General features: G+C 48.5%; 1 protein-coding gene across 2 annotated transcripts in view; it reads left to right on the top strand.

The window, feature by feature from the left end:
* The window catches only part of LOC310828758 (vigilin-like), a 53,691-nt gene extending 36,080 nt beyond the window's left edge, over positions 1–17,611 (top strand). For both annotated transcript variants that reach the window (XM_083706537.1, XM_083706538.1), the window contains 16 exons: positions 923–1,027; positions 2,486–2,599; positions 3,101–3,187; positions 3,952–4,083; positions 4,911–5,129; positions 7,050–7,271; positions 7,875–8,093; positions 9,025–9,163; positions 9,245–9,372; positions 10,258–10,362; positions 12,842–12,976; positions 13,125–13,268; positions 14,127–14,306; positions 14,489–14,605; positions 15,396–15,527; positions 15,759–17,611. In XM_083706537.1, coding sequence (XP_083562663.1) covers positions 923–1,027; positions 2,486–2,599; positions 3,101–3,187; positions 3,952–4,083; positions 4,911–5,129; positions 7,050–7,271; positions 7,875–8,093; positions 9,025–9,163; positions 9,245–9,372; positions 10,258–10,362; positions 12,842–12,976; positions 13,125–13,268; positions 14,127–14,306; positions 14,489–14,605; positions 15,396–15,527; positions 15,759–15,851 — 2,271 coding nt within the window. In that variant the 3' untranslated portion in view covers positions 15,852–17,611. The remainder of the gene's footprint in view (positions 1–922; positions 1,028–2,485; positions 2,600–3,100; positions 3,188–3,951; positions 4,084–4,910; positions 5,130–7,049; positions 7,272–7,874; positions 8,094–9,024; positions 9,164–9,244; positions 9,373–10,257; positions 10,363–12,841; positions 12,977–13,124; positions 13,269–14,126; positions 14,307–14,488; positions 14,606–15,395; positions 15,528–15,758) is intronic.
* The last annotated feature ends 4,104 nt before the right edge of the window (positions 17,612–21,715 follow it).

The following is a 21,715-nucleotide window of genomic DNA, read 5'->3' as shown; positions in this document are numbered from 1 at the left end:
ACAACTGCAATATTAATAAAATCTATTCATGTTAACACATTACATGATTTATAAAACGACAAGTGAGGCACTCAAACTATCCTTGTTCTTCCTGTGTGTGGCAATTATTCTGTCTGTAATGTTTCTTCCTGTCCTTGTAAAATGTTGTTTATATATATTTTTTTAAAGAGCATTGTAAAAATTGTTCTAAAATATACTCTCAGCTTGAAGAGATGCCATGAACAGTGCCTTTCAGACATCAAACGCCTGGGTCAACAGGGATGCTTTTAGATTCCTTCTGGGAATCCCTTAAGGAGGGAGACAGACGCTTCGCATCAGGGAGGGTGTTCCGCAGATGTGGAGCTAGCACTGAAAAGGCCCTGTTGGTAAATTTCCAGCCAGGCATCACCACCACCAAGCCCGATTGTCGGCTTCTGCCCAAAGCAGGCAAGATTAGACTAAATTTGACCAGTGATTTGGCTCCGTGCAAACCAGAGCCTCTTAAGTGGAAATATTCTGCCTCTACAGGAGTCAGAGCAGCACATAGCAAGGTGCATTGGTTGGAAAGTTGGGCTTAGGAACCTGGGAGAGCAGGGTTCGAATCTCCACTCGGCCGTGAAGCTTACTAAGATGACCTCAGGCCAGCCACCTCCTCTCAAGCTGAACCCTACCTCACAAGGTCATTGTGAGGATGGAACGGGGAGGGCGGAGAACCGTGTATTCCACCTTGAAGCTCCTTGAAGGAAGGGTGTGATAGAAATGTACTGAATAAAAGAATGGAAAAAATACGACAGATAAAGGAGGTGGGACTCTGGGTGCTCCTTCGTGGATCCCCTCCCAGAATCATTTGCGCAAGGGCAGTGCTTGTAGCAGCCCCATTGAGCAGGAAGGGGTCTCTCTCGGGGCGGATGCAGCTGACTGGTTGTGTGGGCTTCTGTCCTAGGAAAATGAACGCACGAAGGACCTCATAATTGAGCAGCGCTTCCACCGGACCATCATTGGGCAGAAAGGCGAGAAAATCAAGGAGATCCGTGACAAGTTTCCTGAGGTAGGAAAGAAAAATTATTACATTTATATATATTTTTGTCATGAAAGTCTACTCAAGATTGATCCAGAGTAGATTCCAATGTATAGTTAGCAGAGTGAAAACTTAAACACGTTGCAGGATTCCCCCAAAATGGACCAGAGGCAATTAATATTTCATCCAGCAGAGCTTTACTGCTACTGAAGGCAAATGAGCATAATGGTCACAAATCCAATACATTCAGGATTGGCACTGTCCATAAGAAATCCAGCTTATTTATGTATGCCACTACTGCGGCTCGTGTTTTGTTAGCCCAAAAATGGAAAACGAGCAAAGTCCCAACTAAAGAAGAATGGCAACTTAAACTGATGGAATAGCTTGTGGACTTAACATATAGAATAAGAGAACAAGAAGAACATATGTTTAAAGAAGATCGGAAAATGTTTATTGAATATATGGAGGAAAATTGTGTTTATTTGATAACTTGGGCAGCATTAAGATAAATTCAACAGTGTATATAAGTTTTGGTGGATGTAATAATGGAATACTGAATGGTTTAGTTTATATAAAATATGCAGGGATGTATGTTGTGCAATGAACCATGGAAAGATAAGAATGGAAGTACAGTGGTGCCTCGCAGGACGAAATTAATTCGTTCCGCGAGTCTCTTCGTCTTGCGGTTTTTTCGTCTTGCGAAGCACGGCTATTAGCGGATTAGCGCTATTAGCGGCTTAGCGGATTAGCGCTACTAGCAGCTTAGCGGCTTAGAAAAAGGGGGGGAAAGAAAAAAAACTCGCAAGAACTCGCAAGACGTTTTCGTCTTGCGAAGCAAGCCCATAGGGAAATTCATCTTGCGAAGCACCTCAAAAACGGAAAACTCTTTCGTCTAGCGAGTTTTTCGTCTTGCGAGGCATTCGTCTTGCGGGGCACCACTGTATAAGGATGTTTAAATGAGTATTCAAAATGGTAAAACTGAAAGTTTAATAAAAATTATATATATGAACGAAATACAGTGGAACCTCAGGTTATGGCGGGGATCTGTTCCAGAGGCCCTGCCGCAACCCGAAAATGATGCACATCAAAGTGCCGCGTCTGCGCATGCACGAGCAGCGAACCCAGAAGTAACCCGTTCTGGTACTTCCAGGTTTGCTACAGATGTTCGCTGAAGCCGAGGCGGATGCAGAACGAGGTTTGACTGTAGAGAAGTATGGGCAATACCTGATTGAAAGTCAGAGGATGAGGACTCGGCGCCCTTTGTTATAACTCATTGTTGCGCATGGAGAGAGGGAAAGCCGAGTTAAAGATGCAAAGCAACTTGTAGCTGCTGTGATAGCCTTGCCCTGCACGATCTCCAGAGTTGCATAGCAGCTTAGAAGCTCACCTTTTTAACTCTGTCCTCATTTAATCCCTCCCCACAAAAGAAGAGGATTCTAGGTGCCTACCCCTTGACTCTGCGTACTGATAACTGCTCCACCCCTACAGGTTATCATCAACTTCCCAGACCCCTCTCAGAAGAGCGACATTGTGCAGCTACGTGGGCCCAAGAACGAAGTGGAAAAGTGCGCCAAGTATCTCCAGAAAGTCATTGCGGAGCTGGTGAGTCCCACCCGGTTAGGCTTGCAGATGAACAGGGCCGCTGCTTGGCTCCCCCCCCCCCCCTTTGCTCAGCGTGACAGAATCCCATCGGGTTTTCCATTAAACAGGGCACCGCCACTGAGAAGGCCCTGTCTCATTCCTTATTGAAATAATAATCCATAATTATTTAGTTCTTTTATATTCATTAATTCATACCCATTTCCATATCTCATTTCCTATTGCCAACGATTTCCCACCCTAATTTAAAAAGAAAAGTCCCTTCCATTTTTGCTTCTTCCATTCTTTCTCCAGGAGAATTGCCAGAAACCTGGTGGTTTTGTCTTTTGAGTTTGCCCTTTGCCTTTGTACCCAGGATCCTTTCTGTCTCAGCTCTATCTCTGCCATCTCAAGATGCTTCTGAATGTCTCTATCAATGGTTCCATTCCTCTTCTCCAGCATTGTCTGTCTCACTCCTCCAGGCACCATATTTAACTTCATGGATTTTCTTCTTCTTTGCCTTAGGTTGAAAACAGTTTTTCTATTCCAGTCCCTATCTTCAAGCAGTTCCACAAGAACATTATTGGGAAAGGAGGTGCTAACATCAAAAAGGTAAAAGAGTGGGGGGGGGGGTTTCTCCTTCCGATTTCCTCCCCTCCCCCAAGAACTGGGCTTGGGGTGGTGGAGTATCTCGCTTTCTGAGGAAGGAAGTGGTTTTTGTGGATAGAGGTCCAAGCCAGTTAAGAATCAAAGAGTCAATTCCAGCATGTTGGCCTGACACCTCTGATGTTGTAAGGAACCAATGCAAACCTCTGGAGCTTTGGTCTAAGAGGGGTCCTAACCAACTGCTGCTGTCAGACAGCGGTCTGCTCACTTGGTCACTGCAGGTGGCGCTGTGGTCTAAACCACTGAGCCTCTTGGGCTTGCCGATCAGAAGATTGGCGGTTCAAATCCCTGTGACAGGGTGAGCTCCCATTGCCCTGTCCCAGCTCCTGCCAACCTAGCAGTTCGAAAGCACACCAGTGCAAGTAGATAAATAGGTACCGCTGTGGCAGGAAGGTCAATGGCGTTTCTGTGCACTCTGGTTTCCATCATGGTGTCCTGTTGCGCCAGAAGTGGTTTAGTCCTGCTGGCCACATGACCCAGAAAGCTGTGTGTGGACAAACACCGGCTCCCTCGGCCTGAAAGCAAGATGAGCGCCGCAGCCCCATAGACGCCTTTGACTGGACTTAACCGTCCAGGGGTCCTTTACCTTTTAGCTGCTCACACCTGCCTGCCTCCCTCTTCCAAGCCATTGCCAAGGGCTGCTCCTTGTAGAGTCCCTTACGGTAGCCTAGCCTTGAGGGTCTGGGTTTGATGTTGTCTCTTCACAATAGATTCGAGAGGAAACCAATACCAAGATTGACCTCCCCACAGAAAACAGCAACTCGGAGGTGATCCTGATCACTGGGAAGAAGGCCAACTGCGAGTGCGCCCGGGACCGCATCCTGGCCATCCAGAGGGAGCTGGTGGGTGTGTGAAGCAGTTTCCTCCTGTTAGTCTTTTCAGATCTCAAGGACACAGCTTGGACATGTTCCAGTCTGTAACACAACGGCTGCAGTTGGAAGTCACACTATCAAACCACAGTTTATTGTGACAGGAGTGAGCCTAGCCTCTCCTCGGGGGTGCATGTTCACTCCTTCATCACCTTGGAGAGGAGCTCAGAAGCTCTCAGCTTCCATTTTAGATTGACTGCGGCTTGGTATGTTATCCAAACCTTAACAGACCGGTTAATCTTAACTCTGGCTTGTTTGAAACCAAGGCAACATCTAACCATGGTTTGATGAAACCGTCTTGTTTCAACAAACCAGAGATAGGATTGACTACAGTTTTAGGTCTGGCTGCAATGAATATAAAATTGGAACCAAAAGCTTCCACTTTAACCCCTGGAAGTTAAAGCTTCAATTGTTTTCCTTGCCGTGCCAGTGGAAGTGGGGAGATTCAGTGCCTAGGGGAAGGCTAGACTTGTTCTTTCCACAATAAGCCATGGTTTATGGTGATGACTGTCTGGATTGGGCCAAAGGCAATCTGTAGCATGTTGTATGTGGGGCTGCTCTTGGGACACCCCTGTTTCCAGATATTTTAATCCCTTGCTTCTGCCATTGGATGCAAGTTCAGCAGTTTATTGTATCTTAGTTAATTGTTTGCTCGCCTTGAACCTTACAGGAAAGGCAGGATATTAAAATTTTGTGGCAATTGCTTTGGAAGCAAGTGCCAACTTTGGCCTTGGAGAAAGGGTTTTGTAGCCCTTGTGTCTCTGTTTGTCTCTCTCTATCACCCACCCCTTCCCTCCCAGGCTAACATAAAAGAAGTGGATGTGTCTATACCAGCCAAGCTGCATAACTCCCTGATCGGGGCCAAGGGGCGGCTAGTGCGCTCCATCATGGAGGAGTGTGGCGGGGTGCACATCCACTTCCCTTCCGAGGGGTCGGGCAGTGACAAGGTCACCATCCGAGGGCCTGGCGAGGAGGTGGAGAAAGCGAAACGGCAGCTGCTGCAGATCGCGGAAGAGAAGGTACCAAATAAATCGGAGGTTGCCTGGTGTTAGCAGTGGGAGAGCGTGGGGAGAAAACAGTTGTTCTTTGGCAGTCAAGTTGCTACGATAACAGAGGGCATCCTTCACACCTCCCTGTTTTCCTTTGAGCCATGGGCCGCATCCTCGGCACACTTTTAAAAGCAGAATTATACCACTTTAATCAGTCATGGCTCCCCCCCCCCCCCAAAAAAAAACCAGAATCCTGAGAACTAATTTGTTAAAGATGCTTGAGAGCTGTTAGAATAGAATTGTGGAGTTGGGAGTCCAACCCCCTGGAATCCAGGAATCTCAGCTAGATCCCTGTTCCCCTCACAGAGGTACAGCTCTCAAACCACTCAGAGAAAAGGGAAGATGGGTCTCCTCTAACAAGTCTCAAACTCCAGTTTCCAGGATTCTTTGGGGGAAATCACAACCGTTTAAAGTGGTATAGTAGCTCTTTAAATAGGGTGCGAATGTGGCCTTAAAATTCCATATTCCAGCTCCATTTGCTCTCCCAAATTACTAGCCTATGAAGGCATGATTTCAAAGGCACACAATATGATTTGAAGCGAAGTACAGTGGTACCTCAGGTTAAGTACTTAATTCGTTCCAGAGGTCCGTACTTAACCTGAAACTGTTCTTAACCTGAAGCACCACTTTAGCTAATGGGGCCTCCCGCTGCTGCCGCGCCGCCGGAGCACGATTTCTGTTCTCATCCTGAAGCAAAGTTCTTAACCTGAAGCTATTTCTGGGTTAGCGGAATCTGTAAACTGAAGCGTATGTAACCCAAGCTACCACTGTATGTCCCTCCCGGGTCAGATGTTGGATGGGAGATCACCCGGCTTAACCCGCCCCCCCCCCCCAATGTGATCTGGCTGTGGTTTCTTGATGGAAGGAAGGAGTGGAATTTAAATGTAATAAATCAAATGCATGGAAGTAATCCCTGGGAAAACAGCAGGATTCTAAAACTGCAGTCCATTGCACGAAGAGCTTGGATCATTCATGGTCGCGCAGTACTTTTTGGCGACACAACATCCACACAGAGCAGCTAAAAAAGTAATGAGCAACTATCTGTCCTGGCTGCAGTTAGTGGCAATTTTAGGAGTTCTTCTGCGGCTTATCTCTCCTATAATTCCTATGAGACTAAACACACACCCCTCCCCCTTTTCGAAGTGGTTTGTGCTTGAGGCTGCTGCAGCGAACATAGTATAATTTTAACTCTGCCCTAGTTTTTGTTTTCCTTCCCACACTTCTAATGTTTTTAATTGTATTGTGACATAGTTGTACAACGCCTTAAGATTTGACATGAGAGGTGGTGTGTCATTTTTATCGATTAGGCTGATCAGTCCCATGTTGCCGAGGTCTCCAGCTGACTTAGATCTGCAAACATTCCCAAAAATAAACAAATTTAGAATTCATATAAAATGTTAACATCCCCACGCAGACTTTTTGCGCATGGAAATTTTTTAAAAAACAAATCCCGTATTTTTCGCTCTATAAGATGCACCAGACCACAAGACGCACCTAGTTTTTGGAGGAGGAAAACAAGGGAAAAAAATATTCTGAATTTCAGAAGCCAGAAGAGCAAGAGGGATCGCTGTGCAGTGAAAGCAGCAATCCCTCTTGTTGTTCTGGCTTCTGGGATAGCTGTGTAGCCTGCACTCGCTCCATAAGACGCACACACATTTCCCCTGACTTTTTAGGAGGGAAAAAGTGAATCTTATAGAGCAAAAAATACGGTAGGTAGCGTGCCGATTCCATGGGCTGGATTGGCTAAGCAGAAAACTGTACGGAAAGTGCTTCCCTTGGCAGCGAGCTCTACAGTTCGGTTTAGGAGGCGGGAGTATTTATTTGTGCCACAGAGCAGGACGCTTCTTGGCAAGCTTTCAGCTGTCCGCCCTCTGCCCTCTCCACCCGCAGCAAATCAACAACCACTCGGCAGAGCTGCACGCCAAGCCGGAGTACCACAAATTCCTGATCGGGAGAGGGGGCGCCAACATCCGCAGAGTGAGGGACCGCACCGGTGCCCGCATCATCTTCCCCAGCCCCGACGACAAGGACCAGGAGATCATCGCCATTGTGGGGAAGGAAGATGCGGTGCGGCAAGCCCAGCACGAGCTGGAAAGCCTCATTTGCAACCTGGTATATATATGAATGTGGATGCTCGGCTGTTTTGTTGCATTTGCATCTGGTTTGGATGGTTATATGCATGCTCAGCATACAGCACCCCTAGAATTGGTTTGGGTGAACGGCAGCCTAGCAGTTGCTTAGCCACCAGCCGCTAATCAGCTATCGAGTTGGTAGCATTCAGCGGCACAGCGCAGCCTAGTGGTTAGTGTTGGACTTGGACCTGGAAGATCAGGGTTCAATCTCCACTGGGCCACGAAGCTTCCTGGGTGAGCCTTGGGCGCCTCTCGGCCTGACCTACCTCTCTGGGTTGTTGTGGGGTTTAAATGCGGGGGAGAACCATGCTCACCACCTTGAGCTTCTTGGAGAAAGATGCAGGATATGAATCAATAAACGTGAGCAGCAATACTAGGCTGACTTCCACCCGGAAACCTCCATAAACCTCATTGCCCGAGGACTAGTGGTCTTCCAGAAAGAGCCCAAACCTTTGGAGAGTAAGATTGCGCAAAGCTGGATAGCGTCCCTTTTCCACATTGGCCATGATTTGGGGAAGAGACTGTAGCCGTGGAAGGAGAGGCTACAGGGCCCTTCCCCCCAGCTCCTCTTCCTGCTCCCCAGGATAACGTCATCGAGGATTCCATGATGGTTGACCCCAAGTACCACCGCCACTTTGTGGCGCGGCGGGGCCACGTGCTGCGGGAGATTGCGGAAGAGTACGGCGGGGTTGCGGTGAGCTTCCCCCGGACGGGCGTCCAGAGCGACCGCGTCATGCTCAAGGGAGCGAAGGACTGCGTGGAAGCTGCCAAGAGACGCATCCTGGAGATTATCAGCGACCTGGTAGGCCTCCGTTTCTGGAGTCTGGGTCAGAGAGGGTGTTTGGAAAGTGCTGGTTTTGACTTATAAAGCCTTAAACGGCTCAAGAACGCAATACCTCAAGGACCGCCTCTTTCCATATGAACCTACCCGGACCCTGAGATCATCTTCTGAGGCCCTCCTTTGTGTGCCTCCTCGAGAGGTCCGGAGGGTGGCAACATGAGAACGGGGCCTTCTCAGCAGTGGCTCCCCATTTGTGGAATGCTCTCTCCAGGGAAGTTCGCCTGGCACCTTCATTATACAGTGGTACCTCTGGTTAAGTACTTATTTTGTTCCGGAGGTCCGTTCTTAACCTGAAACTGTTCTTAACCTGAGGTACCACTTTAGCTAATGGGGTCTCCCGCTGCTTCCGCGCAACCCGAGGTACTATTTCTGGGTTAGCGGAGTCTGTAACCTGAAGTGTATGTAACCCGAGGTACCACTTTAGGCGCCAGGCAAAAACGTTCCTTTTTAGCCAGGCCTGTGGTTGATCCGATTTACATCCTATGCCCTTTTAAAATGTTTTTTTTGGGGGGGGGGCTATTGGGTGTTTGTTTTAATTTTTATTAGGTATTTTGTGGTTTTATATCTTGATTTATACCCCCAGGCATAGGGCGGTATTCAATAAATAATAATAACAACAACAACAACCCCCTCTTTCCAACATGTGTCATGTTGTGATTCTCTTTTAAGATGAGAACAATACCTTAAGCTGCAGGTTGGTGATAATGGGGGCTGAACGTGCCTCCCCACCCCATGACCGTGCAGGATTGAAATCCCTTTTCTCCTCTGTTGGCTTCAAAGTCATCGCAAGCACGCTTAGCCCCGCTGCCCCTTCCCCGCAACCTGAACTCGCTTTGCTCGCCCCATCCCACTTTCCTTTTCTTTTTTTTTTTGCTTCCCACCTCTTCTCCAGGAAGCCCAGGTGGTCCTCGAGTGCGTCATCCCGCAGCGCTTCCACCGGGTCGTCATGGGAGCCAAAGGTTACAAGGTGCAGCAGATCACTCGGGACCACGACGTGCTGATCAAGTTCCCGGAGCGAGATGACAATTCAGGTAGAGGGGATTGCAGGTAGAGGGGAGGGGAGATTCCATGCAGGGAAATATTTTCACCTGGTTTTCTCCCCACCCCGCTAGGTTCAGAAGCACAGTCTCAGGAAAACGGCGACATCAGCCCCGAGCTGGACTCTGCCCCCCGCAAATGTGACATCATCCTTATCTCGGGGCGCAAGGAGAAATGCGAGGCGGCGCGGGCAGCTCTACTGGTAGGAATCTTCTCCCTCTGTCCTGGGCTAGTATAGAAAAGGCCCTCTCCTTGGTCACGCCCCTTCAGACCTTCCTCAGAAGGGGGTGGAAGTACCTGGAGGAGGACCTCTGATGTTGACCTAAGTCCTAAGACAGCTTCCTCCAAGTTGCTGCCCTCCTGATGTTTTGAACTGAAGCTCTTCATCGGTCCTGACCAGCATAGTCAAGGATGATGGGGAGAGGGGTGTCGTAGTCAGCAATAGCTGCAAGGTGCATCAGCTTGGGCTGTGTTGAGAATAGAGGCCCAGGCAGGTTCATGGCAGGGGAGGAATTTGGTCAAGCCCTGGACTGAGTATACGCTTCTAGGTGCATATACATCATTGGGGAGGTGGTGGAGGAAAGAGGCAAAATATTGGGGACCTTACTGTTCTTTGGATTCCCAGTCAGGGCAACCTGCCCATAGGGAGTGTTTCGATTTGGACTTCCTTGCTCGGTTGTGGTACCTTCAGCACCGTAAGAATGTAAGCAGAGCCTTGTTGGCGTCAGGCCCGCATCCCACTTAGTCCAGCCTCCTGTTCTCAGAGCGGCCGGCCTGTTGTCTCTGGGAAGACTGCGAGCTGGGTGTGATTCCCAGCATCCGGAGACGGCATGATCCCTTGTGCTTTTCGCCATTTTGGTTCCTGCCATACAGATGAGCTGGGGCCTGATCCAGGGTTGTGAGCCTGCATGTATTTCTCCAGCCTTGCTCAGTTGGTTTTTCGCTTCTGCGAACTGCCCTGAGACCTCTGGGTATAGGGCGGTATATAAATTCAATAAATAAAATAAAAAGGATCCTCTATAGACATGGAGGACCAAAACAACTCTGAAGCTCCCTGCAGAAATCCTTACTCTTCTTACCCTTCCAGGCTCTGGTTCCCATCACAGTGGATGTGGAGGTCCCCTTTGATCTCCATCGCTACATCATTGGGCAGAAGGGGGCCGGCATTCGCAAGATGATGGAGGAGTACGAGGTAGGAACACATGGTCCTCCTTCCAGCCCTGCTTCCAGCCTGAGCATTGCCTTTGGCATACTCAGTGCTTTTTTCTGGGGGGGGGGGGGGGGTGCAGATTCATTTTGTGAATCTTTGTACTTTTGTCCATTTACTGTACAGTGGATGCTCGGGTTGCGAACGTGATCCATGTGGGAGGCACATTCACAACCCACAGCATCCCCAACATGCAGCACCATGTCTGCGTATGCGCGGGTTGCGATTTGGTGCTTCTGCACATGCGCAAAGCATGATTTAATGCTTCTGCACATACACAAGCGCCAAAACCCAGACGTAACCTGTTTCGGTACCTGTGGGTTTCGGCACGTCCGTAACCCGAAAATGCACAACCCTGAAGCGTCTGTAACCCGAGGTATGACTGTATATTTATTTTTGCCAATTTGAACAATAAAATGGTCATTTCCTTGAGTTAAAATGAGAGTACCCCTAAACATTTTTTTAAAAAGAAAAAAAAAACACTGGGCGTACCTTTTCCTTTAAATGTTGTTCGTGTGTCCTGGGTTCGCTGTCGATGGTATAGGAAGCTTCAGTGGTCTGCAACCAGATTGACTAGGCGGCCAAATCATAGACTCACAGAATCATAGAGTGCAAAGGGACCCCAAAGTCATCCAGTCCAACCCCCTGCAAAGCAGGAATCTCAACTAAAGCAATCCATGGCAGGTGACCACCCAATCTCTGCTTAAAAACCTCCAAGGAAGGAGGGTCCACCAGCTCCCAAGGGCGTCTGTTCCGCTGTCAGACAGCTCTTACTGTCAGAAAGCTCTTCCTGGTGTTGAGTCGGAATCTCTTTCCTTGTAACTTGAAGTCCTACCCTCTGGAGCAGGAGAAAACAAGCTCGCTCTGCCTTCCACGTGGCAGCCCTGGGCTTCCTTGTGACGGACCAGGTCACAAGCACATCTACGTTAACCCTGCCACAGCTAAGGAAGTATGAGAACAGGAGGAGAAGGGATGAAGACACAAGCGCACTGCAACATGTGTGTTTGTGTCTGTCGCCAGCAATGCTGTCCTGTTGCTTTCAGAGAGGGCACTGCCCACAAGGGGGCACTGCAAACAAATGTCGTACAGTGGTACATCTGGATGCGAACGGGGATCCGTTCAGGAGCCCCGTTCGCATCCAGAGCAGAACCCAACCCGTGTCTGCGTGTGTGCGGGTCACGATTCGCCGCTTCTGGGCATGCGTGTGACATCATTTTGAGCATCGCATGTGCGAGCGGCGAAACCCGGAAGTAACGCGTTCCGTTAATTTCCGGTCGCCGCGGAGCGGAACCCAAAAACGCTCAACCTGAAGAGACTTTAACCCAAGATATGACTGTATGTAGAAAGCCCTTTTGGGGAAAAATTTGGTTGGGCCCAATTCATAGCAAGCGGCTTTTCCAAGGTACATAGTTTGCTGAGCACTTTTATTTAAAGAGGACTGGTGGGTGATTTAAGACTGGTGGGTGATTTTTTTTAAAAAATTAATTAGTTGGCTCATTAATCATCTGTAATTTACCATGTTACCCAACACTAGAAAGTTAAACCTAGGTGCTTCTTTTTTTGAGACACCCTTCACTGTACCCCTGAGGTTTGGCCAGCATTGAACCAGGACTGAGCCTTTAGCGTGGCAAACCCTGCCTTGGGGCACACTTTGCCAAAGAAACGTCTGGCGGGACTCCTCTCTGCCTCCATTAGGGCACCTTTTCAAAACTGCTGTCCAGACAGATCTTTGGGACATGGACTTTTTTAAAAAAAACACAAAACCAAGCTGTTCCTGGTGGTGTTCAGTTGTTGTTGTTGTTGTTGTATTTTGTCTTCCATCTTGCTGTATTTTCTATTCAGTTTAAATGATATTTAAAAGAATAAAACTTAATGGGCAGTTAAGCTAGATCAGGAAACTAGAACTGTGTGTTTGTAAAGGCTCTTTGTTCTGAAGATTATGCTCCATAATTATAGGTGTGTTTAGCTGCCTGTTTTAGTCCCTGGTGGATTCCAAGGCATGCATATATTTTTATATAATTCACTCATGTTTGGTGTAATTGTACTTGAGAAATAATGTGAAGGGAGAGGCCTGCTGCTTTCTCCAGTGGCAGCAGCAGAAAGTAGTTTGTAGGAAGGGACTCTGTGGAGCACCTGAGGGAGGGACTTTCATAAGCACTCTTGAGAACAGGCCTTTGCAAAGGATCCTGGGAACATTGCATCTAGCTTGGAACACTTTGAAAGCCTAATGGGAGCCTTTGAGATGTGCCGTTCGTCCCAGAGCAGGGAACATTATATTTGCATATTGGCAATTGACTTAAATGTTCTGTATGCACAGTTTTAAGTGTTCTTGTTTGGGCTGGGTTATAAATGTATCTGAAGGAAAGTTAGGAAATGACGCTAGGCCGTAGGTCCCCTGCCCTGACAGGTTTGCAGCCTTCACCGCCTTTCTTTTAAAGACAGCGACGCTTCTCCCTTTCCTCAGGTGAACATCTCGGTGCCCCAGCCTGAGCAGCAGTCGGACGTCATCAAGATCACAGGCTTGGTCCCCAATGTGGAGCGGGCCAGGGCCGGCCTCCTGGAGAGGGTCAGGGAGCTGCAGGCAGAGCAGGAAGACCGGGTAACTGCCAGAGCCCAGAGCCTCGAGACATAAACACGCCCAACCCACTGGCTTCCCAGCTGCATCGCTTCCACCCACCAGAGTACTGAGGGATGGGTTCCTGAGGCCAACCAGTAACTCCCGGCTTCCCTCTCCCTCTCCTCCTCAGGCGTTGCGTGGCTTCAAGCTGACGGTGAGCGTGGAACCCAAATACCACCCAAAGATCATTGGCAAAAAAGGGGCGGTCATTTCCCAGATCCGGAAGGACCATGACGTCACCATCCAGTTCCCGGATAAGGGGGATGAGAATCAGGTGAGTCTCTCTGCTTTCTTTTGCTGTGTGTCACTGGCCCCCTCTACCCAGGGGGATTACGGGACCCAGAGAGTGACTCCATAATGCTCCACCACAGTGAAAAGGCCCAGACATACATAAAACTTGTCTATGCTCGCTTATAAGTAGAGCTGCAATTTGTTTTGGTTTTTTTATTATTTTATTTCTATTTATTAATTTATTTGCCGCCCTTTACCCGTAGATCTCGGGGGAGCTCACAACCTACAATCACAATATGAAAACCACAAATACATAATAAAAATGAAAACAAAGGCAACAGAATAAGCCCTCCTTCCACAATTCATTTAAAAGGAACATTTTGAAAAGCTTAACGCTTTGTATGTCCTTTAACCTTTATGGTACAGTGGTGCCTCAGTTTTCAAACGTAATCCATTCCGGAAGACTGTTCGACTTCCGAAACGTTTGACAACCGAGGCACAAAGGGCGGTTGACAAAGTCTATGGAGAAAATTGAAAAACATTCGACTTCCAAGGCGCATTTGAAAACGGAAGTAATTACTTCTGGGTTTTCGGCATTCAAAAAACGAAACGTTTGGCTTCCAAGATGCTGGAAAACTGAGGTACTACTGTATAATATATTTTTATCTTTTCCAAATGTAAGTTGCTTGGAGACCTCCAGAAGTAACAAGCAAGCAAGAAGTTTGATAAATAATAGCCTCACTTAGAATCAGATTTCCATGTACCCATTTGGTCAAAGTGATGCCCATTTGTGGGGTTCCCTCCCGCCCCCCTCAATCTGTAGTGGCGAGGGAATGAAGCTTCTCTAAAAGTCCCGCTGTCTTTTTGTCTCGGTCTTTCTCCTTCCTCCGCCCGGGTCCAGGACCTCATCACGATCACTGGCTACGAGAAGAACGCCGAGGGGGCCCGGGACGCCATCTTGAAAATTGTGGCCGACCTTGAGGAGATGGTCAGCGAAGATGTCCGCTTGGATCACCGGGTTCACGCCCGTATCATTGGCGGGAGGGGCAAGGCCATCCGCAAGCTTATGGAGGAGTTTCGGGTAAGGAGGGGGGTTGCCAGTGGCTGTTCTGTGTTTGAGGGGCGGAAGTTGCCTGACCCTTCTGCAGTCTGCCCCACCAACAATGGTGGGCAAGCAAAATTGTGACGGCCAGGCCCTCGCTCGTCCAGTTGATGCTTTTTGGACAGTGCAGTCTTGTGACCTTGTTCTTCTCACCCCGGCAGGTCGACATCCGCTTCCCTCAACCGGGTTCCAGTGACCCTGACAGAGTCACGGTCACAGGGCTGCCGGAAAACGTGGACGACGCTATAGACCACATGCTCAACTTGGAAGAGGAATATGTGAGGAGGGGGGAGATGGCTGGGAGGGGTGCTCAAGCAGCTTGATGGATGGGGGAGCTTCCTTCTAGCGAGATTCGTGCCATGTCACAGGTGCGTGGGCCAAATTGGACTGGTGGCCAGGGCTGCCCACCTGTCAGGTCACCTTGATGTCATGATGATGTCAGGTGGTTGGCAGAGCTGGTCTTGCTTAATCGGAAAATAATCACTGTTGACTTTTATTAATGATTGGAAACCTCTTACGGGTTTTCTGCACAAGTGAACTTGTGGTATCAGGGTATGAAGACTTTGGGGGGTGGAGCTGAAGGTTGGTTTATGGAAAGTAGGAGAGTTGAATGTTACTAGGAAGTAAGAATTTTACGCCAGTTTTTAAAGCTGATAGATGGAGAATTGGACGTTTTTCCTTTCCTTTTTCCTTTTCTTTATTTTCTTTGTTTAAGAAATGCTTGATATTTGATGTTTCTAGACTGTTCTTTCTTTGTTCTCTCAAGCTTTAATAAAAATTCAAGGAAAATAATGATAAATAAATAAAACAATGATGTCAGGGGACTGGGCGCTTTTAAGTCCCAGCAGGACTTGCAAAAGGTGCTTTGAAGTGCCTGAGGCTTTGCCTTGCTTGTGCAAAATTGGCACAAGTAGCGTGTGGGTTTGGTTGGTGGTTTGAGGGGGTGAGGGCAGCTACTGCTCCTTATTCCAGTTTTTTAAAATCTGTCTTGCATCCCGAGAGGCCCTCGAGTTGACCACAAGACTCCGCTAGCACCCTCCAATTTTAACGGGAGGCTTCTCCTTACAGATGATGGACGTGGTGGAGACCGAAGCCATGGCTGCGTATATGAAGCCTCCGTCCCGCTTGGAAGAGGAGCCCCGGGGCCCGGCCAAGGGCTTTGTGGTGCGCGATGCCCCCTGGAACGCGTCTGGGAACAAGGTATGGCTTGGGTCCGTCATCAACGCAGAGTCTGCCTTAGAAGCTGCCCGCTTTGGCCAATATTAGGCAGTGCATGTGAAGAAGGGGCTAAGAAAACCTCAAGACCCATGAGGCCTAGTGCCTTGGGTTCCTTTTAAAAGCAGAACCAGCTTGCTCAAAAGGCAAAGGGTCATTGCGGCATGCGCTACTCATTTAGAACAGGAAAGACATCGTTCCTCTCTCCCCTTTCAGGCCCCAGATGTGAGCAGCGCCGAAGAGTTTCCCGTCTTCGGCACCGGCGTGGTCCCCAAGCAGACGTCCGTCTGGGGCCCCAAGAAGTTCTGAGGCGGCGGGAGGCGGTGACGACGCACTGCCAGCCAAGCACGGCTCCCGCCTTCCTTGGGCATCGTGGCGGCTTTCTCGCGCCGTCAACTCTTGCTGTCGGGATGTGGCAGATTCTTTCTCCTCCTCCTCCTCCTCCGCCTGCCCTCTCTCTTTCTGTGACTCTGTGCAATCCATTAACCAATCAAAAGCCATAGCCAGCCCTCTTTCCACCTCCCCGCCACCCTCCTTTTCCTTCTCCTCGTCGAGCCAAAGCAGGCCAGGTTGTAAGCACACAAGTGGAAACGAGCCTCATGTGACTAACTCGTTTCTCTCTCTCTCTCTCTCTCTCTCTCTCTCTCTCTCTCTCTCTCCCCCTCTCTCTCTCTCTCTCTCTCTCTGTCTCCATGCCAAATTTCAGGGCATTAGTCTCTCCTGGCCAAATTTGGCTGTAACACCCCTACTTCCCCCTCCCGGCTGAAAAAGGAGGAGGCAAGGACCCCCTTTCTTCCCTGTCTCCCGCTCTGTCCTCCCAGGTGTAGGATTCTTGTACTGTCCACACACACCTGAACCAAGGGGAAGGGCCGAATGTTTTAGGGGGACTCAAAGGACAGGCAGAACTCTCGTACTGCCACCCCTAACTTGATCGCATCGGCCTTCCTCCTAGCCAGCCAGCCTGGCTGTTAATCGCTTCTCCTCCAAGCTTGCAAATAGCCCCTCTCCCGGGCGACAAACCATTAAGATTTGAGCTGCACCGTAGAGACAGGTTTGTGGGAATCTCTGCATGAACGTGTGGACCTCTGGAAGGAGACTTCCGGCTCCTGTGATCAGAAGGAACTCTTCAGAAACAGGGAGCACTTAGAAACTTTGGCACTCGGCAGTCTTCTGTCTCCTCTCCCACCCCCACTTTCCCCACCCAGTCTTTCTCATCCCATGGCACAGTGTAGACTAGCCTTGCCAACCTGGCTTCCTCCAGATGTTCTGGACAGCAGCTCTGACCCAGGTGGGAGCTGCTGGCCAATACATCGGGGGAAAGGAGCGCCAGCCGAGGTTGGCAAAAGCTGGTGTCGGGTCTGTTGTGACTTGCTCCTTTTCTTCTCTCTCCATTTTCAACCTCCTTTTCTCTCTCGTGCTTTTTCCTCTTTCCCCTCCCTCGTGTCTTCCTCAAGATGCACTTGCTTTGAAACATTAGGGGAAAATATGCAACATTGAACAAAAGAGAAAGTTTAAGAGCCAAGCTCTTTTTCTTCTCTTCTCTTCTCTTCTCTTCTCTTCTCTTCTCTTCTCTCTCTCTCTCTCTCTCTCTCTCTCTCATTCAGTTTCTAGTCCACATCCAATTTCTCCAGATTTTTAAACTGTGACTTCTGGACTGTGTGTGTCTGCCTGAGTGATTGTGTGTGTGTGTGTGTGTGTGTGGTGGAGATGCGAGTGAGCTTAGTGGCTCTACCAACCCAACTAACCCCCGTCCCCTCTTTTTTTTTGCTGTGTCAACATGACAAGGCAAAAAAATAAGAGAAAACCTATAGTGGAGCAACGTAACCAAGTTTTTGTTTTGTTTCTTTTTTGAAGGCAGGGTTTCTGGGGAGAAATAAAGAGAATTTAACAAAAATAAAAATGGCAGAGAACACTATTGGCCTTAAAAGAAAAGAAAAAAACAAAAGAGTGTAAAGGGGGGGGGAAGGAACTTAATGTTTAAGGAAATATGCAAACTCTGTAGGTCACATGATGGTGACTGTGGACTTTTCTAATTCCAAATAAAAATGGAGCGAAAAACTGAGTGGCAATTTCGGCGTGAGAAAGTTATATGTTTGGCGGCCCCGGGGAGGATGCAGGTTCCAAAGGATGGGCAAAAGGAACAGCTGGATGAGTTTTTAGAGGAGTCTGAGAACTCAACCAATTGCAGGAAATTTCTCTTCCCTTTCTGTACGGTCTTGCTGGCGGAAGAGGAGGGAACACTGGAGGCTGATAACTTGCGGCTTGGAGATGAGCCCTAACTTGGTGGTTTGCTTTTCCCTTGGTACGCCCTGGACTTTTCCAAACCACCATGTGAGCTTCACGACCCTTTGACAGCAAATCCACAAAGCCCTAGCCCAGAACAAACTTGTAAGAGCCCACCCCTTCAACTAGGTGAGATCATCACATCTCACTGGCTTTTCAGTTTCCCATCATTTTGAGATTGGGGAGGGAGGTATCTGCGCTGCACTTTGTCTCCTAAGTCAGGTGTGCATGGGAACCATTTTCGCCTGCGGAACTGAGACAAGGCAGAGGTCAACAAGAGCCTTATGCAATAGCTACTCTGCTTAACTTCTCCCCAAATCTACTGTTTTAGAAATACAAGCCATCCCTGGTGAAGAAATACCTTTTCAGCTTATTGCTGACCTTTCAGTTCAACTTCAAATTGTCTTTCCAAAGCTGTCTTTGTTGGGCTACAGAACCATTGCAGGTATTCTACATACATCTGTATAATATATAGGTCGCAATTACAGGATCAGTAAATACTGGAGCCTTTCAGATCCATAATTGTGGTGGTTTTTTTTTCCCTCTCTCTCCAAATAATTACTATGAAATTGGAGAGCTCCCTCCCACTGCTACCATCACCACCAGTTATTTGGATCTGTGTGTTTACAGTCGTAAGGGACCTCCGCTGTGCAACTCGGAATGCAGCAAGTAACACGATACCATGAATTGAGATGACGGCTTAGCAAAGCTTTATCTGCAGACATTCAGACATTGCATGGTTGACTGGGCACAGGTGTCCCATAGCAGATCAAAACTTCTGGCAAGTATTCTCGACAGCCATCAAGGCTTGGGGCGAGGGTTGTCCCTTGAACCCTTGCTTGCCTGTCTTTTGGGTGCTTAAAATTGCCTAGAAATTGGGGGAGAAATCTCACACAGTGTATCTGAAGAAGTGTGCATGCACACGAAAGCTCATACCAAGAACTGACTTAGTTGGTCTTTAAGGTGCTACTGGAAGGAATTTTTTTTGACTATGGCAGACCAACACGGCTACCTATCTGTAACTGATTCTTTGATTTCCAATTCATAGCAGCAGAGATGTGTAAATAGTTTTGTTTGGTTGCTGCGGCTATAACTAAAAAATGGCATATTTATTATTTTAGCGATTTATATACCGCTTAGTCACAGTGGGTTACATAAAGCAGTCAGGGAGTTGATAGTGTACTGCTAATATTATCAAAGCTTAACTGCTTGGTGTCACCAGGCTGCAGAAACTCCCAAAGAATGGCCACAATGGCATGCTAGATTGACAGGTGCCTATCAGGAGTTCCTGTGCTGCTGCTGCTGCTGCTGCTGCCACCATTTTTTATATGTATAAATGCTGGTTGAGATTCTAGTTTCTTAATCCAGGACCCAGCTACTCTGGTCATGTGGTGCATGAGAGCAGAGTTGGACAGTGGCCCGGCTTGTGAGAATGCAACGATGGCTTCCTGCGGACAAGCAAGTTCTATTGTGAATTGCCCAAATGCCCTGAACTCTACTATTGCTGAGCTGGGAGGAACAAACCATATCACTGACTCGGGGCACTTCCAGCCACACACTATTTTGGGGTGGGATTCAGTCACACCCCAGCAAATTCAGGTTGTATTTTATTGAGAGGTCTTGCGCAACCAATCTTTTTCCCCCAACAAAGCAGACTTCATGCACAAGAGAAGATATGGGGGAAATCTCTGGAACAGGAGGGGATAACACTCACTTTGACATGTTGCCTAACCTCCCTTCCCACAAGCAAATCAAGGAAAAGGCTCGATAAAAGTATTTTACCTGGGAGCACACCTAGTGAGATTTTTGTGAACCGTTAATTGTTCATCTTTTGACACGCCGTGGGTGGAAGCCAAAAAGAAACATTGAGTTCCACTTCTGGAACATAGGAAGCTGGATTCTTGGTCCATCTATCTCAGTATCAGCAACTCTCCAGGGTTTTTGAGCAAGGTCTCTCCCATCCCTGCCTGGATATTATGGGAATTGAACCTGGGAAATTTTGCATGCAAAGCAAACCCTTTCCCCCAAAGGAACTCTTGGCCCAACCGGATCAAGCCACCTGCATTGTTTGGGGAGAAGCAAGCCCCGAATGCTAGCGTTGGAGAAATTTAAAATAGGATTCCTAGACTGGAGGATACCCTCACAAAAGCCCAAAGGCAAAAGATGCAAGTGAAAAGAGAAGCCTTTATTGAAATACAGATGCACACAGGGGCAGCTTCAAAAATGAGGAGGCGGCTGCGAAGGCTACACCCAAAGCAGTGTTTTTTTAATCCACACGTGATTTTTACTCCCTGCTCAGAGGATCACAGCAATTGTAATAGATGCAACCCACTGTCATCATCCAGAACTAATCAAAATTATTTGGCTCTTCAGCCCTCATCATATGTGGTTGCAAATAACCATTTCTGAGAATGTGTCTAATTTGCCTATTCATTAAATGTCTCCCAATATCCTTTCATCAAGATTAATCCCAGTTACCATGCCTAGCCGATTCTATTTCCAAGCATACAATGGCCAACCATAGATTCCAAGTTTTTCCCCCCATGTCCTCAGAACAGTCGTTTACTGCATACACTACCTAAAAGCAGCTAGTTCTGTACTGCAAAAGGTAGGAATGCACAGAAACCTTAGCATTTTCCATTTAAAACTTTATCCAGGGGAAAAACTAAATTATGACCAAACCTGCCACTCCCTTTAAAGTTTGGGAACCAAGCATTCAGGGAAGAACTTAAGATAACTGATGCCAAGGGATTTGTTTAAAGCAGCTGGGCTAAGACCATTTTCGCCATTTGTTTAGCAAAGCAGCAGCTGGGTTGGTCATACGCTGCCAGCGTGGATCGCGGTCCTAAGCAAAACAGAATCTACTACTTTGCAAAGACAGAGTAGCGGGCAGAGAACCTCCACTGTTCCAGCCCAGTCTGGAAAGTGAACCTGTGAACTTCTGCATTCAAAGATGCTCCGAGAGAGCTAATGGCGTTTCCCAAAAACGTTCCTTGGCCCGTACGGGGATCGAACCCGCGACCTTGGCGTTATTAGCACCACGCTCTAACCAACTGAGCTAACCGGCCGGCCGCTGAGCGTTGGAAAGTGGATGAGAAATTGTGCGTGCGGTACCCAAAAATGGCAAATTAGATCAGCCCCCGCATTTAGAACAAAGATGAGAAATGTTTCCAACAGAAGAGGATCTTGAGTGGAGCAGAGTTCAGATCCTGATGTCATCCATGAAACAGCCACGTTTCTTACTAGGCGGCTTAAGTCTGGGGATTTCTTTCGTATCTCGTTACGCGCAAGTCCGGGGTGGGACACATCGGGGGTACGCTTCTCTGAGCGAGGTGCCCGCAAGCCGGTTCCTGCCACACGTGCCTCCGGGCCCTGTGCGGTAGAAGGCGCTCAAGTCGGCTCTGCAGGCAGCAATGCATTGAGCAGACCATCTCTTGGATCTGCGGATAAACCCCAATTCCCATCAGCCTCAGCCCCCATGGCCAATGATCAGGGATGATGGGCGTTGTAGTTCAGCAATGCCAAGAGAGCTGCGCAGGCTCCCCATCCCTGCTTTAAATGCTTTGCATGCGTGCGCGTGTTTTGTATTTCGCCCAGCCCTCGGGGAATCACCGGGAGAGCGATTGCAAAGGGAGCCAATGCGGCGCCAGCCAGAGGTTTCGTTAAACTGTAACTCCCATCAGCCCCAGCCAGCATGGCCAACCGCCAGGGATGATGGGAAATGTGGTCCAAACCATCTGGAGGGCACCACGTTGGCTACCCCCGGCGGATCTCGGTTCCACCTTTCCGCCGCGGGGATTCAGGCCCCGGCATTTCCTGTCCATCGCTCCGGAACTCCAAAGGGCATGTGCCCTATGCAAGCGCGCCTTGCAAACTTAATCCAGTTTAAT

This window comes from Podarcis gaigeae (genome assembly GCF_964106915.1).
Source record: "Podarcis gaigeae genome assembly, chromosome: 13".
In the NCBI taxonomy this organism is placed as follows: domain Eukaryota; kingdom Metazoa; phylum Chordata; class Lepidosauria; order Squamata; family Lacertidae; genus Podarcis; species Podarcis gaigeae.
The sequence above is the reverse complement of the archived record's forward strand: the minus strand, read 5'-3'. Positions and strand labels throughout refer to the sequence as shown.